Source organism: Anopheles moucheti, chromosome 2 (assembly GCF_943734755.1).
Source record: "Anopheles moucheti chromosome 2, idAnoMoucSN_F20_07, whole genome shotgun sequence".
Lineage (NCBI taxonomy): Eukaryota > Metazoa > Arthropoda > Insecta > Diptera > Culicidae > Anopheles > Anopheles moucheti.
Window position 1 is genome coordinate 29,333,315 of NC_069140.1, and position 15,237 is coordinate 29,348,551.

At 45.6% G+C, this 15,237-nt stretch overlaps 1 protein-coding gene across 1 annotated transcript; it reads left to right on the forward strand.

Annotated features, from left to right (window-relative positions):
* The first annotated feature begins 987 nt into the window (after nt 1–987).
* On the forward strand, nt 988–15,083 carry LOC128299656 (putative mediator of RNA polymerase II transcription subunit 26). Its single transcript, XM_053035673.1, has 4 exons — nt 988–1,014; nt 11,171–11,484; nt 12,923–13,223; nt 13,296–15,083. Exons 1-4 carry the CDS (start codon nt 993–995, stop codon nt 14,657–14,659), a joined length of 2,001 nt encoding a protein of 666 aa, XP_052891633.1. The 5' UTR covers nt 988–992; the 3' UTR covers nt 14,660–15,083.
* The last annotated feature ends 154 nt before the right edge of the window (nt 15,084–15,237 follow it).

Consider the following 15,237-nt stretch of genomic DNA (forward strand, 5'->3'; position numbering starts at 1 on the left):
GGGAAAAAGACATTGTTTATGGAACTGTTTGGTTTGTTTATGGGATTTTTTCGATCTCAATCGATCAGTTTCGATCAATGGCTGTTATATTCAATATATTTTTTTGTTTAATAATATTGTAAAACTTCGTACAAACAACAACCTCCCCTGCTAATTGTTCATTATTTTATATTCCAATTTTTACCATACTTTTCCACGTTTTTACGTATTTTTTCCTTGTTTTTACTAGCTTTATACTCGTTCAATCATAGTGACATTCTTCCTGCCCTGCCGTAATTCAAACTGACGCCCGGTTCGTCGCAGCTACCAGATGCATCGCAACTCAACCATAAAACAAACCCCTGCACACGACTTTTCCTTTCGCCTCGGGACGCCAAAAAGGCACTTGGCACATGGTTCGGTAGCCCCCCAAAGCCCAACCGAAGCCATCCGGAACAGTGCGACGTAGCCGAAGCCGAGCGAGGTTGGACTCCCACCAAACGTTCACACGACGTTCCCCCCAAAACATCACGACACTTCGGGGGAGGCGGCCCCCGTTTGCGTTTTGCGACGTCGGGGTTCGGATAGGGTTTTTGTTTCGGTTTTTATAAATGCCCGGTGCAGATGCAATATTTGCCTAATCTGTGCATCGGTTCGAACCAGCACGGATCAACGGAACAGCAGCAGCAGCAGCGGTCGCGTGCTCCAAGCAACACGACATCCCGAGTGGTGTTAGAGTGGTTAGTGCGCGTCGTCGGTACCAGTGATCTGTGCGGAAAGTTTCAAGCACGATCCATTCAAACCGTGTCCAACCGTCGTGTTGGACTGACGTATTTGAAGCGCGAGTCCGGCCGAGTGAAGAGAAGCAAGTGCTTGTTTCCGAGTGGTGCAGTTGGTGAACGATCCCTAAACGAGTGTACACCGTTGGTTGGGTTGAAGACGATCGCGATCAGTGCCTTTAAAGAACGAAACGCTAAAAAAAACGATCACAAGAACGCGGACGGATTGGCAACATGTGGTCCAAAATATTCCTAGGTGAGTGTGCGAGACGGTGATTTGTTTCTTCTTTAGGATAATGTTAATACCACGGTTCGAGCAAATGTCAATAGACGTCAGAGTAAAGATGTAACTTTTAAAAAGCAACCGAGCCGTTGTTCTGGTTAAGGGCATCATGAGGTAGACAGCGAGAAAACCAAAACGTGTCCGCACGCCTGAAGTGACCTTTCTGGCTGATGTGGATCTTGCGCCATACAAACAAGCGACATCGGGACATGGTAGTGTTACCGGAACGGATGTTGAACACAACATATTCTAGCTGATGGAGCTATACGTCCCGTTCGGCCCGTAATTACCCACGGCAATTTTGTGGCAAAAGCCAGTGGCAAGAACATTCGCACCTAATCTTGTGCAACTAATTATGTAGCGCAGCGGTTATGAGCGGGCAAAAGGTTCTGGTGTTTGCCCGATGGAAAATTGGCACGATTGGGTGTGTTGCTTTATCTGGCGACGTGGTGGTTGCGGCACCATTTTGCTTGGGTGCCAACAACTGTTTGACGGCACTATTTTTTTTTTGTTCTAAATCGGATGATTGTCTGTAAGGGCGGTAGTTTGCATGGATACCTACACACCGGATCGGGTGTGTTGCACTGCAAACTGGTGGACCATTCTAATTCTATGCCAAGGTTTGCATAATGTTTGTCGATTCATTTGAATGAGATCGATGGGAACGAGAGTCACAAAGCAATGACTTGTCCACCTTTTACCTCTGGAAGTTCCGTTTAAGGTGTTCTAAAAGATAACGATACGTAACAGAATATCTCATGTTTAAGTGTCAAAATCCCTTATTTTTTTAATACCACTTTAATTACCACATTTTGCAGCGGTGCTGTCGGTGTGGTTTCATTTTTATCTTCTGTGCAGTAAATATCCCTCCAAACCGACACGCGCGTGTGAATAAACACGCAGTTGAGATGGAGTAACAAATCACATAAACCTGACATTTATGAGACAATGCTAAAAAGAATGGCTTTCTTATCCACATCCCCCTTGATCTCGCCTTGATCTTGGTGAATACAGCTCAGAGACAAAAGAAATGGTGAAAATAAACGGGTTGCACCGTTTGCTAATATGACAGCATTTTCAAACCATCATATTTCAATCACACTCTTCCTGCTGCACCGCTGCTTCCGTGCATGCATACGTTGGAACCGGCCAGAGATGAGGCAGTGGGGGGAGAGCACCACAAGCCAGCACAAAACATGCTCAGGAAACGTGCGCAAAAACACGCTTCCTCCCGTTGTTGGGGAGGCTATCTGTACGGATCATACAAGTCTTTGGTGCTCCAAATTGAGGCTCATTGCGCATGGGAAACGACCACCTGTTCCCCGGGTGGTGTAAGCCACATGCGAAGGTGCCCGTTTCGGTGTGTCTTCATCTTCTGCTGGCGGGCGAAAGAGGCTAGTAACGATGGCCAAGGAAAAACAAACTGCAGCATCCGGTTTTTTTTTTGCAACTTTTAGAAAGCATCCCGTGTCTTTTGCCAACCGCCATTTTGGGCATGGGTAGGAGGCGAATACAAACACCGACGACGAGACGGGATGCACACGGTGTCCCACAGCTGGAGTCACATTGGCCATGTTCATGCTATGGAAAACTACTTCATAATAATAACATGTCATCAGGCCGATCGAGTGCCTTCTTCTGTGGTCGCTTGTTCACTTCTATCGGATGTGTCTGTGTGTGCCTCTCGTCCGAAGGCGACGGGTTTCGGTTACGTAATTGAAACGTCTCGCCGGCAATGAACCAGCACAGACGAAGAGAATGGAACCCTCCTGGAAAAAAAAGACATAGACAAAGAAACCTTTCTTTTTCCGCAAACCCTTCCCGATCTCACCGGATCGATTGGACATCGCTGATCAGGTGCATTTGGAGCAGCATTTTGCATTTGCATTTCCATGTGCATCGTTTGCTCCCGTTGCTTCCTTCTCCCGCGCATCACACGCCACAGTCACCATGGTACCGGGTGGTGCATTGTGATGTTAATTATCGAATTACACTGTTTTCCTTCGAATCGAATGCAGGAAAGTGAATGCCGATCGGTCATTTTTCAATGGAACCTCCCAGCTAACCCAGCTGGTTAGTTTTTCACTTTCCATCTTCACGGATGGGTGTTGATGATTAGGAGGGGTGGTTTTTTTATGTTTAGTCGTGTAGCTTTCATTCTTTTGATACATGGTCCACGGTCATTGCGGTTGGGAATGCTATCCCCTTGCTTCTCCCTCCTTTACCTCCTTCCCTTCCATACCACTTCTATCGAGCGTGAGAGTTCATCCTCTTGAAGGGCAAACATGAAAACAAAGACACGTTTGAACTGCAGCAGCTATTTCCCAGCCAAGATAGGGTTGTAGCAAACACCCCCGCTTGGCAAAAGGTTGACAAGGCGTGTAGCAAAGGTGATGTGAAATGGGTCATCTGCTTGTGGGCTGTCCGTTCGACTCAACCGATGCTGTAACCGAAATCTAATCGAGATGCGCATGATCGGTGCCTTGGAAGTAGTGCGCATGGTAGAACGAAATGGGAATCGAAATTACGTTAGGTTAGGTTAGTGTTATGCTGTCAGCATGTCAGAAGCAGGTTAAATTGTTTGTAAACATCTACTTAAAGCTTTTAGGAATATTTGGAAAATCAAATCAATAAACCAAAAAGCCAAAAAGTAGTAACCTCTTAAACTCAGTAGTCTTAAATTCATTCCCACTCGTGTTATATATTAATTCCATAATTTTTCGAATAACTTTAAACCAGTTGACTTCCTTGACTGTTATCTGGTATTTCTTTACAAAATTTCAGAAGAATTATACAATATTTGGGATGAGAGCTATTACATTTCAATTGTTTTCCGCAACTGGCAAACGTTTAATTCAAAAACTTTACAGTTTGTATATTTTTCTCGCGAAAGTATTGCCTATCCAATAATTGGATATATGGCCGGGTGCCATAGCAAATAGGAATAATTGAGCAATTTTTGTTAAACCCTGCCTAGCTACTAGGGAAGTCCCAGGAAACTGAATTCCTGGAAGAAAATCCAATAATTGAAATATTTTTCCTCATGGAAAATTGAAATTTTTGAAGATTGTGAGTGTATATTAAACTTTATGAAAACAGTTCGTTATTCAAGTGGTAAATATGTATGTATTTTATTGCCTACGATCAATTCCATTATTTGACGCAGTAAGAGTTCGATGAATTCGAACCTGTCTACACCTGCCTAATATTCAAATTAAACAGTATTTTCTTTGTTGTACCTGTATCAAATCGATGAAACACAGATACACCTGATGCTATACCGACGCTTAGCATAACTTAACATTTTCCGACGCGACTTAACTCGTGCCTTCCTCTTGCCAATGCCCGCCAGCGGACCAGCAGCTAGTGGAAGTGTTAATGGAAAAATAGAAAAGTTTCCCCCCGTACGAAAAGATGCCCGAGGCGGCTGTGTGAGCTATCGGTGCATGTGCAACATTTAGCACGCATGTACCGCAACGATCGTTCCGCTGGCAAGTGAAACGTCACCGGAAAAGCGTTCCCCTATGTTGCTGTTTTTGCGCATGTTAACATTTTCCTTCTAGTCCCCCAAACATCGAACCCTGACTTGGAAAAGGAAGATCACGATATTGTAGAGTTTGCACCAAAGTTTGTGTGCTTTCGGATTTTCGCGCATTGTGCGGTAACGCTCAACGAGCACATCCCGCTTCCTTTCTGGAGTGCAAGAGCCTGCAAGTGTATTGCGTAACAACGGTTGGGTTTTCGGAGAACTCAATCGAACAGCAAATCACCTGCCGAGGAAAGCATAGAAATGGGCTAGGAGATTCGAATCAATTGTATGGGCTTTCTTTTGTGGTTCGGTTACGTGGTTTTTGGAGACAGATGCCGATCGCTTTCGACAGATAAACCCGGTGTAATGATGATGATGAGCGGTTTCGATGGGTACGGTTGGTTCTTACACATTTTATATGGAGCATGCAATTAGCATTGTTTACTGTTCGTGTAGTTATACCATCGAACTAAACCGCACGATTTGGCTTTGAAAAGCGAAAGAAAAGAAAGAAAGAGAAAATAACCTGTAAACATAAATCCGCCACAGTCTAGACAGTCAGTTCTGTCAAAACGCAGCGATCTCTTCTTTGCTTTCCCACGGCAGCAAAAAAAAAAATACCACAAATTTCCACATTTTCAATCACACCTTACACATAATTATGACATAATTTTCCCGAAACCAACCCAACCCCAAAACATGCCACAATAGCTTTCGTAAAATTGGCTCCCAATAACAGATCTTTTCGATCTCGAGCGTATTTTTTCGGCTCAAATTTCATCCCTCCAAGTGAATACTTCTTATCGAATCACGTTATGAACTAATTTCCACGCAGCACAAACAAATTTCCCATAATGAGGAAACGAAGTAAACGGCATGCGGCTACCCGTCTACCCATCGGAATCGCACCGGAGAGGGAGATACTTTCTCACACTTTCTAACGCACGCGACACCCATGTTTTGCCTGTGGTTTGGTGATCTCGTAATCGCAACAAACCAATTTTTCTCATATTAAATTAAATTTTTGTTAATGTACACTTCCTTCCCGTCTCGGTGACGCGGACGGTACGGTAGCGGGGAGGTTTCCTGCGCGATCATTTTACTGTCATCGGCGGAAAACTGTTTGGCAGCTGAGTTCCTTCCTTTTGAACTTCCCTTGAACTCCGGTACCAATCACTTCCGGGGGCTGATGTGATGCAATTTGCATTGTGCCAGGCAAGACCCTGGCAATGTTTGTCGGTCAATTAATGGTTTCAGTATCAGATTAACCCAACACTTGTACCTGTGTTGCATCATCAAAGCAAGTGTACACTTCTGCCCATTGCCACTCAACGTGCCGGAGAGAGGGTTTCAAAGATTGTCGCCTGCATCGCACGGTGATTGAGAAGAGTGCAACAAATTAGAAAGTGAAAATTCGATGCACTTCGTTCCGGTATGTGGCGGACTAGTGGCGGTGAGATGGGTGGATAAAACGGGCCCGGCAGGAGGCTGTGTGTTGCAGTTGTCTACCCTCCGTGAGAGGATGGGTTCAGCTGAGTATGCATGCGCCCAACAAACATTTCTTGAAGATTTCTTACGTGCTACCCTTCAGAAGATCGTCAAAATCACGATAATAAGGTTCGCCGTACCATAGCGGAGGATTGTCGCGATAGTGTCAGCGGAAGGAAATCTCAACATTCCACGCACTCCTACAGTTTACCCCTACCTGTTCCCATCTGGCCAATGATTGACAGCTGATGGATTAATGGTGTCCAATCGTGTACTTTCGCCGCTAGACGGTGACACAGAGAGCGAACGCGCCGAAAGAGCACTTCACAAAACCTTTCTCGCGCGGACCTTCAAGCGGGAAAACCCTTTAGCAAGGCTAGAAGCTCGCCTTCTTTCTATTAATACGTAATCCAGTCAACATAATAATTAAACAACTAATGAGCCCACCTTTCTCATCTGCACGATCGTTTTTTTTTTTTTCGAGTGTTTCTCACGTTCATCAACACAAAACGAGAGTGTTATGAAGCCACTGACAGATATGCTACAAAAAAGGCAACCAAATTGGATGATTTTTTGGATGGACACTTTTTTTTTCCTATTTTCCTTCATTACTCTTTCTAAGAGTTTTCAACCGCATATGCTTGAAATTGACCTTCTTTGGGGTTTGGGGTGCATCACTATGATGAGAGCACATTGTGCGTAATGGCTTCCGTAACTTGGCGGCCGAAAGCTCGCCCGGTAAGCATATTGAATCGATCATACGTTGAAAGTAACGTGATTAAACGCTTCATCATATCGTGAAAACATTTCGTTCGTGTCATAATGCACCGGAATGGTGAAATATGCATGAAACTTAATCAGCTTAGCGCGTCATTTACAACCCGATTTAAGAGCTTTGGTATAATCAAATATTAAACTGTTTATGGAGGTTGAGTCGAAACATGATCATACAAAACAATGATCAAAATTAATAGAATTTGACTTTTTGAAAACTGAAAACTTATGCAAACTTAAAGTAATTTAAAATTCAATTTTAAATTTCTGTTTTTTTAGAAATTATATTTAAGCGGAAGTACTTCGAAGAGCTAGAGATTTGAAGAATTGAGTTTTTGGTACCGTCAGGCCAGAAATTCAAACATTTACAAATGTTAAAGATACCAAAATATGGCCACTTGAAGAACAGCAATTTTTAAAAAGTTGAAAAATTGCTCAATGGTTTATCAATATTATGCAATATAAAAATAAATTCAAAAACAAAAAGCTTTCGTCAAGTACTAATAAATTGTTTTAAGAATTTAACCCCAGATGATTTCAGGTTCAGGTCACAGAATTTCAAGAAATATTGCTATATTGTTTTACCAAAAAAAAAATACTCATGTTAACTTTAATCATATTTGAATTTACTCTTTGGGCTATATCTTGCAATTTGCCAGTCTATTGATTGAAAATTTTTAACATCTGTACACGACACCTCAACTATCAAGAAGTTGTAAAAAAAAACAAGAAAATGTAAGCATTTAATTTTTGTGAATTCCTTAATCAACACTATGCTTATCTTCCACTACAATTATTTATCATCGATTTCTCCCCGGCGCCAAAAGACCAATCTAGAGCCGCTTAATTTCGTGACAAATTCCTAATCGAGATCAAACATGGCGTTTTGTCGCTTTTCTCCGTATCGATCGCACCGCATTGGCACGTGCGTATAAAAATGACCGCACGCAAACTTGAACTTGATTCCATCTTCAGCGCCAAAACTTCACACAAACAAGATCATGGGACGGTTGCAAAAACTTTCACGCATCGATTACGCATCGGGCGGGCACGTGCGTTCCGGATCGAACCACGCTAATTCGTCGCTGCACCATTATAAAAGCATAAAAGTTGGATGGTGGAGACGAAACAAAAAAAAACATATCGACAACCAGTGACAAATAAAACCTGCTCCGTTGATTTCCCGTATGTAATCATTTAGCAGCGTTTTGGTGAAACGGGAAAATCTCCCGAAGGCGTCAAAATGTACACCGAAGAGAATGTTTTTACCCCAACGCGCCAGAGACTTTAGGCGAGAAGTACTGTACAGGAGGTTGGCATCCCATTCCGGCCTTACTGCTGGAGGCTTTGGTGTTTGGTGGATAATAAAAACGAAAACGAAAGTTCCGTCCACTGCTTACAAAAACCATTTGCCCGTTTTTCGGTAGCAAAATCAATGTGAAATTGTTAATTTTCACTTTGCAGCTGCGCTGCAGCAAGTTGCGCAGGGGACGGTTGCCTATACCGGTTAAACCACCGTAATCGAGCAGGGTAGGCAAATAAAAGAAACCATCTTTTTAGACACCTTCGCGAAGTGCCTTTCCAGATCGTCACGGATAGGAAAAAGCACCGTTTACATATGGATTGCGATAATAGTTCACGGCGAATAAAAAAAACAGGAAAACCACAACGACGAACGTGCTTTAATCCTGCCTCCGTTGATCGCTGTTTAGCACACCGAACGTATGTGAATGCGGATGAATACAAATTAATTTACAGCACCAGCTGAGCAGCACCGGTCCAGCGGACCTGTTGGATCCATTCCACCGGAACTGGAGCTGGACGAGACTCCGGGTGCTGCAACTAGGCACAGACTTTCCTGTCCAACGATTACAGAAAGAAAGTTTCCTTTTATTACTTTGCATCGCTAATGGTACGTGTGCGGTGGTGATTGAACTGCCATTTTGCGAAGATTAATGGTGATCATCATCTTTCCGCACGGTAACACTACGTACCGTACCGATCGTATCTCGCATGTGCAGCAGTTGCCATTTTTTTGTTTGTTTGTTTTTGCACCATCATTATGCTCTCTAGCATAGTGCTAAAGTGTGTACGGCTCTGCCGAGCGTATAGTGGTTGGGCTTAATTTTGGTAGAAAAGCATCAGCCTGACGTGTGCCGGATGAAATAAAAAAAACAGGATCACGATCATCGTGGCAGTGTTGCCAACCCGTAACTAAGCGACGCGGTTTGAAGTGATGTTTGATGACGTTTCGAGAAGATCGGTAGCCCTTGTTACGCGTCGCACACCATGATAAGGGTACGCCTCTAATGAGAAGGGGCCGATCGTTGAATGAAGTACCGCCGATTTCAATGGTGCTTGGCGAGCCCCAAGCTGCCCAAATTGTACAAGAACAGCAAACCTCCATGGACCCCGGGAGGTGAGTTTGAGGTTCACGACATCATGGCACCGTAATTTTCACGTTTTAAAATGCTTCGACAGCAAAACCCGTACAATTATCGCCTTCCGTGCGCGATTATGTTTCACACCGTGGCATGAATGAAACTATCCACCGACACTTTCTTATCCGACCACGTTTTATGGTTTCTTGTTCACCCTCCCCCCTATTCACTTATCATTTAAATCGTGTTTGCGGTGGCAGACGCCATCCACACCACGCTCTGCAGTTAAAAGTTTCCGCACACATTTCGGCCGCTTAATCTTACGCTTACGTGACACCGCCGATGTTTGTTAACGTTGTAGAGCAGGGTGACTGAATTACCCACCAAAATGTGCCCTATCATGCATTCTACGGGTGCTTTTCCGACCTAATTTCGAAAGTAAAACTCCAAAAACCCACTTCAACCTGGGAATGTTGTGACCGGTGGCTGATTAGTAACCTCCAGGTTAAGCAGAGCACCAACTGGAGATAATGGAATTCCAATTTGCCATTGCGCAAGCGCTCCGAACTGTGATGGATACAATGGAAAACAAAACCAACGCGAATTGCTACGCGCAAATGTCACCAAAGGTTGGGAAAAACATAGCTTTTTTGAGATACCAATAAAGCCTAGATTTCGGAGACCTTCTCAACGCTTTTCTTTTGTCATTTGAAGTTGCTTTGACGTGCAATAAAGCACTCTGTTGTCATTTGCTTCTAATTAATTCACGATCGCAATCACCGCGTTCCGTACATAGCTGCGTAATCAGTGCGTTCGGCTGGTTCGTGAGTTACCGTGAGACAAAAATGTGCCTCCGCATATTAATTGCTAACCCACAAGACGAGGGTCTCGAAATTGGTACCATCGCTGGATAGTGGAGTAAAGTTTCACTATGAGACACCCACCAATGGAGCACGATTCTACTTACATTATCGTGGTGAAAATTTTCTCAACTTCAACAAACTTCAGTAGTTGGGGGCTCTTGGTTGAACGTTGGTATCACGTCTATTAATAGGATGAGTAATTAAAATCCATTCGATGTCACTGCTTGGGAAAGATTTGCTGAGATATCTGGGAAATTTCAACTCCAATTCGATGGGAGCACCCGGTACGTGACGCGAACGCAACTATTATTTAATCGAAGAACTCGCGACATTCCAAACCCCACCGGTGGAAGTTATGCATTATCTTCGGGGGAACAAACTCCCAGAAAATAGTTTCCTCACACTTCGTCTAAACGTTCACGATCATGAATGCGTACCGCATTACCATTGCACATTATCTTTCTAGCTCTCACGTTTAGCATTAGCAAGTTGCTTCCAGCTGGCAAAAAAAAACATGCGTGTACTAATATGCTCGCGAGATGCAGCAACAACAGTGCGAAACTTGTGGGATGCCTTTTTTTTGGGAGGTTTTCAATTTCAATTCCATACGCCATATACGCTTGTCGTACGAACTTGGGTAGAACAATGGATGACAAAGGTTCACTGCGTCAGCCGGCGACTTCTTGCTAGTTGTTTCGCTCGAAATTGTGAAGGCGTACCGTTGCATAATGCCACGTCTCGTTTATGGTGGATTAGTCAACGCATTAGTAGGTAGTAGATGAAACAGAAGAAAAGAACAACCGATAGGTGTGATGAACACACATCGCTTTATTGTCATGCAATGGAATTACATAAAGCGCATGGTGCTTTATTGGGTGGGATATACTCAATTATGGGATGCAGTTGGAAGCAATTATTAAGCTGCGTGCATTTGTGCAAGGAGCTCATTAAAATCGGGGTTTTGACTTGGGTGTGCGACTTTTGATCTACTATTCAGCAGATAGAGCAAAGAACTTATAGATTTTGTTATTTAAATCACTATTACAAATAATAACCACCTACATTTTTTTCTCTCACCCCCATTGCTTCTGCAGCAACATTCCTGCTAGGGTTGACGTTGGCAGAGAAGAAGAACGTTACCGAACAATCGGTGGAATCGCCAACCGCAGCAAAGGAAAAGCGCCAAACGGAGCATGAAACGCGTGCGGTGCCACTGTCGCTAATTGCCGCCCGTCGCCAACAGGCTCTACATCACCAGCAGCAGCAGCAGCAGCAGGAGTACTATCAGAGCGAGGAAGGTTCGTTCTATGCCGCTCAACCGGCCGCCGGTCAACCGTCGGTCGCTTACAAATCGTCCGGTGGTGGCCACAAAACGGCTACCTCGCAGGAACAACCACAATACCAGGAGGTAGGTAACCTTTAGCGTCGTCGAAAGCCACAATCTAACACCGGCACCGGGTAAAGTGCCATGGGAAGGCTGTTGGCTAAGACACCCGCGCCGCGGTTAGCATTCACGCTTCGTGTGCACTGCTATCGAGCATCTTCAATGGTTGTGCCAGTACGCGAACTTCAGACCGCAGCGGTTCAGCTACTTGTTTCATTTTATTTGGTTGTTGTTGATGTTTATATCGTACAAATTTTCGAAACGTAGCGGAACGAAGCGTCGTGATGCACGTTTACCATTTTGGCGCACACCACACAAAACGATGGCGCGAGTCGCTGTTATGCAACGGAAAGATCCCGACCTACGACCGCTCCGAGGCACAAGAATCTGCGAGAAGTATCGAGGCGCGGGATGGACGATTCCATTCCCCGGTGCCATGTGGCAATTGGATCTTCTTCGTCTGACCATATTGAAACGCTGATGCACTGTGTCCCGTTGCTTCGTTCGTAACATTCGCTGCCGGTGCATTACTACCGTGGAGAGGCAGATCAAGTTGCTTCGTAAATGTTCGTTTTAGTGTCTAACGAAATGGAAATTAAAGATTCCACCACACATCAAGGAAATGCTTTCGAAAGCATCCCAAGCACCCAAATTCCATCCTTTCGGGCAAGATGTGCGCATTGCTAACAAACGATCGGTCGTGATCGTGCTACGGTGGGCTAGCTGCACTGAAATGATTTAGATTGATCCGGTTGCAAAGAGTGGAGTGTTTGTTGTTTTATGTTTGCTGCTTTTTACAGCCTGCCCTACACTAGCGTCAGTCCGACCTACGGTGACCTCTAATTACAGTTGCCAAAGAAAATGATGATGATGATGATGATATTCTATTGGCATTAAGCATAACATTTTACGATCGTAAAAAAAGGGGGGAAAACAAATCATAAACTTCAGCGCACGATCAATGCACGTCACGATTCACCACCATCCGATCGCGAATGATCATTTTAGACTCTCGTGCAATCTTAAGTAAATCTGTTTTAACACTTGTTTTCAATATTTACCATTTCCTTGAAAAGAAAATCGGTAAATGCATTGCAGTGAATAAACAAGCTTTTGAACGGGCAAACATTTACGGCAAAAAACTACATCCTGGTGCTGAAATTACTCATGTGACCTTAACCGGGCTCGTGTGCCTTAGGTTATCGCAAGCGATCATATTGAATTGGTTGCCTAAGGCGACGGATAACGGCAATAGCCCGGCGATCGTGAATAGTTTTGTCGTTGTGTTACGCTTCAAGAACAACAGACTGCTGCGAGGAGTGGCATTAGAATCTCACTCATAGCTCCGCAAACGATAACGCTTCGAATTGATTTTATCGATGCTTGGATCGCTTTAAAAAGTTCAAAACGATGACGTCTTACATGTTTTTTTGTTCCTTTTTTCATCCATCCTTATTGCCAGCTGCCTCCCGAGTATATCAGTCTGCTCCATCAACTTGCGGAACATCAGCCAAAGGCATCGGCATTGAAGCAAGGCAAGGCCGTCAGTCAGCAGTACGAGCCCCAGAGCCACGCTCAGCACACGAAGCCGAACCAGGTCCAGTACATAACCGAGGAGGAGTATGCACAGCTGCTAAAGCAAGCCCAGCAACAGCAAGGTCCCGCTGCGGCTCATCATCAACATCACCACCAACAGCACCAGCAACCACCGCAGGGCCTTCAGGCGTACGGAAGACCGGCCGCCGCACACGGCTCGCCCACAGGTATGTCAGTTGTGAGACGCGGCAAAGTGGCACGGTAAATGTTAATTGAAATTGGGTCCCCCTCTACCGCAGCTGCGCACAAGTATCGGCCAGCAATTCAACTGCTGGAAACGGCCGAAGAACAGTCGGGATCGTACGGGCCCCAGGACGGTGAGCAGTACCGCATCCAGTACAAGAGCATCCAACAGGCCGGCACAGTGACACCCGTCCAGAAGCCAGTTAGCTCTTTTTCCTTCGAAAATGAACTCGCTAAGCTGGTGGAGTCGAACCGTCCGATAGCGTACCATCAGGTGCCACATCATCCCGGGCGCCAGCAGCACGACAGCCAGCACGATGCCCAACGGTACGGTCCCACGCCGAGCCCTCAGTCGCACGAGTACACCTACGTCCAGGCGGGTCCCGCACATGGTCGTGAACCGCAACCGCCCAAGCAATCGATCAAGGCGCAGTACATTGCCCCATTCGCGCAGGGTTTGCAGCTGTCCGGTCCGAAGATAAGCCCAGCTCACCTGCAGGTTGGTCCGCAAAAGTTCGTCGACAGTGCTCCTCCGGCACAGAAGTACCAGTTCATTGCCCAACCTGAGTCGGTCCCATCGAAGGCACACCATCATCATCAACAGCAGCAACAGCAGCATCAGCACCATCACCATCAGTCACCGGCACACCAAGGTCAGCAGTACTTTGCTGAGGTATCACCGAAGCAGCAGGCTGGAACTCCTTCGCCAAAAATTCAGTACTACATACCGAAGGAGAAGAGCGTGCAGATCTATTACCAGCAGGCCCAGCAGCAGCAACAGCAGCAACAGTCCGTGATCGAGCAGCATTCGCCGCAGCATCCAATGAAGATCGTCGAAGCACCGCAGCTGCAGAACGAGAAGCCTCAGAAAACCGTGCAAGCGCTCCACCGTTCCAAGCCTGCCGAGCAGCAGCAGGTTCACCAGCACCGCTACGCACCTCGCGAAAAGCAACCGGAATCGGCCGATCCTCACGCACCGTCCCGTTCGGCCATCTTCGTTTCGCAATCCACCGGCGTTAACCAGGCAACGGCGGCAGCCACGCCAGCCCCATCGGCCCACCCGCACAAGATTCCACCGAAAATTGATCGGCCTCTAACTCAGGAAGAATTCCAAGCTCTGGTAGACGCTGGATATTCCGTAGTGCCCGTACCGGTACCCGTTCCCGTGCCAATCTCACAGTATCAGCAGCAGGCGGCGCATCACGCCGGTCATGGCGGAGCGCCACATCCGGGACCGCGAGGTGGTCCACATCCCACACCGGCCGCCGTTGCCCGACAGGCTGCACAAGCATCCCGCTACCACCTTCATCAGCTAGCGACGGCAGAAAACAACCCAAACCAGGTTGTCACGTACCTGCGTCCCTTACATCTGGATCCGTTTTCGGCCGGCGTTCGGGGACCGCATAAAGCTGCCCCATGAAGTGGCAATCCGTCACAGTTCGGATTGTGACACTAGACGTTACAACGGAACGGTCACCCTGCTTGGCCGTAAAGCCCAGCCGTTAGCCTACAGCCCAGGCGAACAGTGCGTCAGGTGTACCTAGCACGGAAGACGAACGCACAGCTGAATGATAGCGTAGCAGAACCAAATAGCACTTAGCCTTGATTAATTTATCGACATACAGTAGATATTTGCAAGAGAGACAGTGGCCGACGTAGCGATGTCAGTACCGGAGTGCAGCAGTATTTTATCATTATTTTATGTCATTTACCGGCAAGTTCAGACATACTCATGTTCATTAGGAGAGGTCGATATTGCGTAATACATGTTTTCACACAAGAAATAATATATTCTTGTGCCACCGCGACGACGGCAGGTTGGTCAGTTTTGAAGAGTATCAGTTCGTTCAGTGCGCTATTTTATTAGCATTTTGATTCTCTTTGCATGGAATTTGTAAAATATTTTGTATGTTTCATGAAATAAATACAGACAAATTTTTACTCAAATAACTATAACAATTTGCTGGCTTTTTTGTTCTTAACCCCAACGTTTGAGAA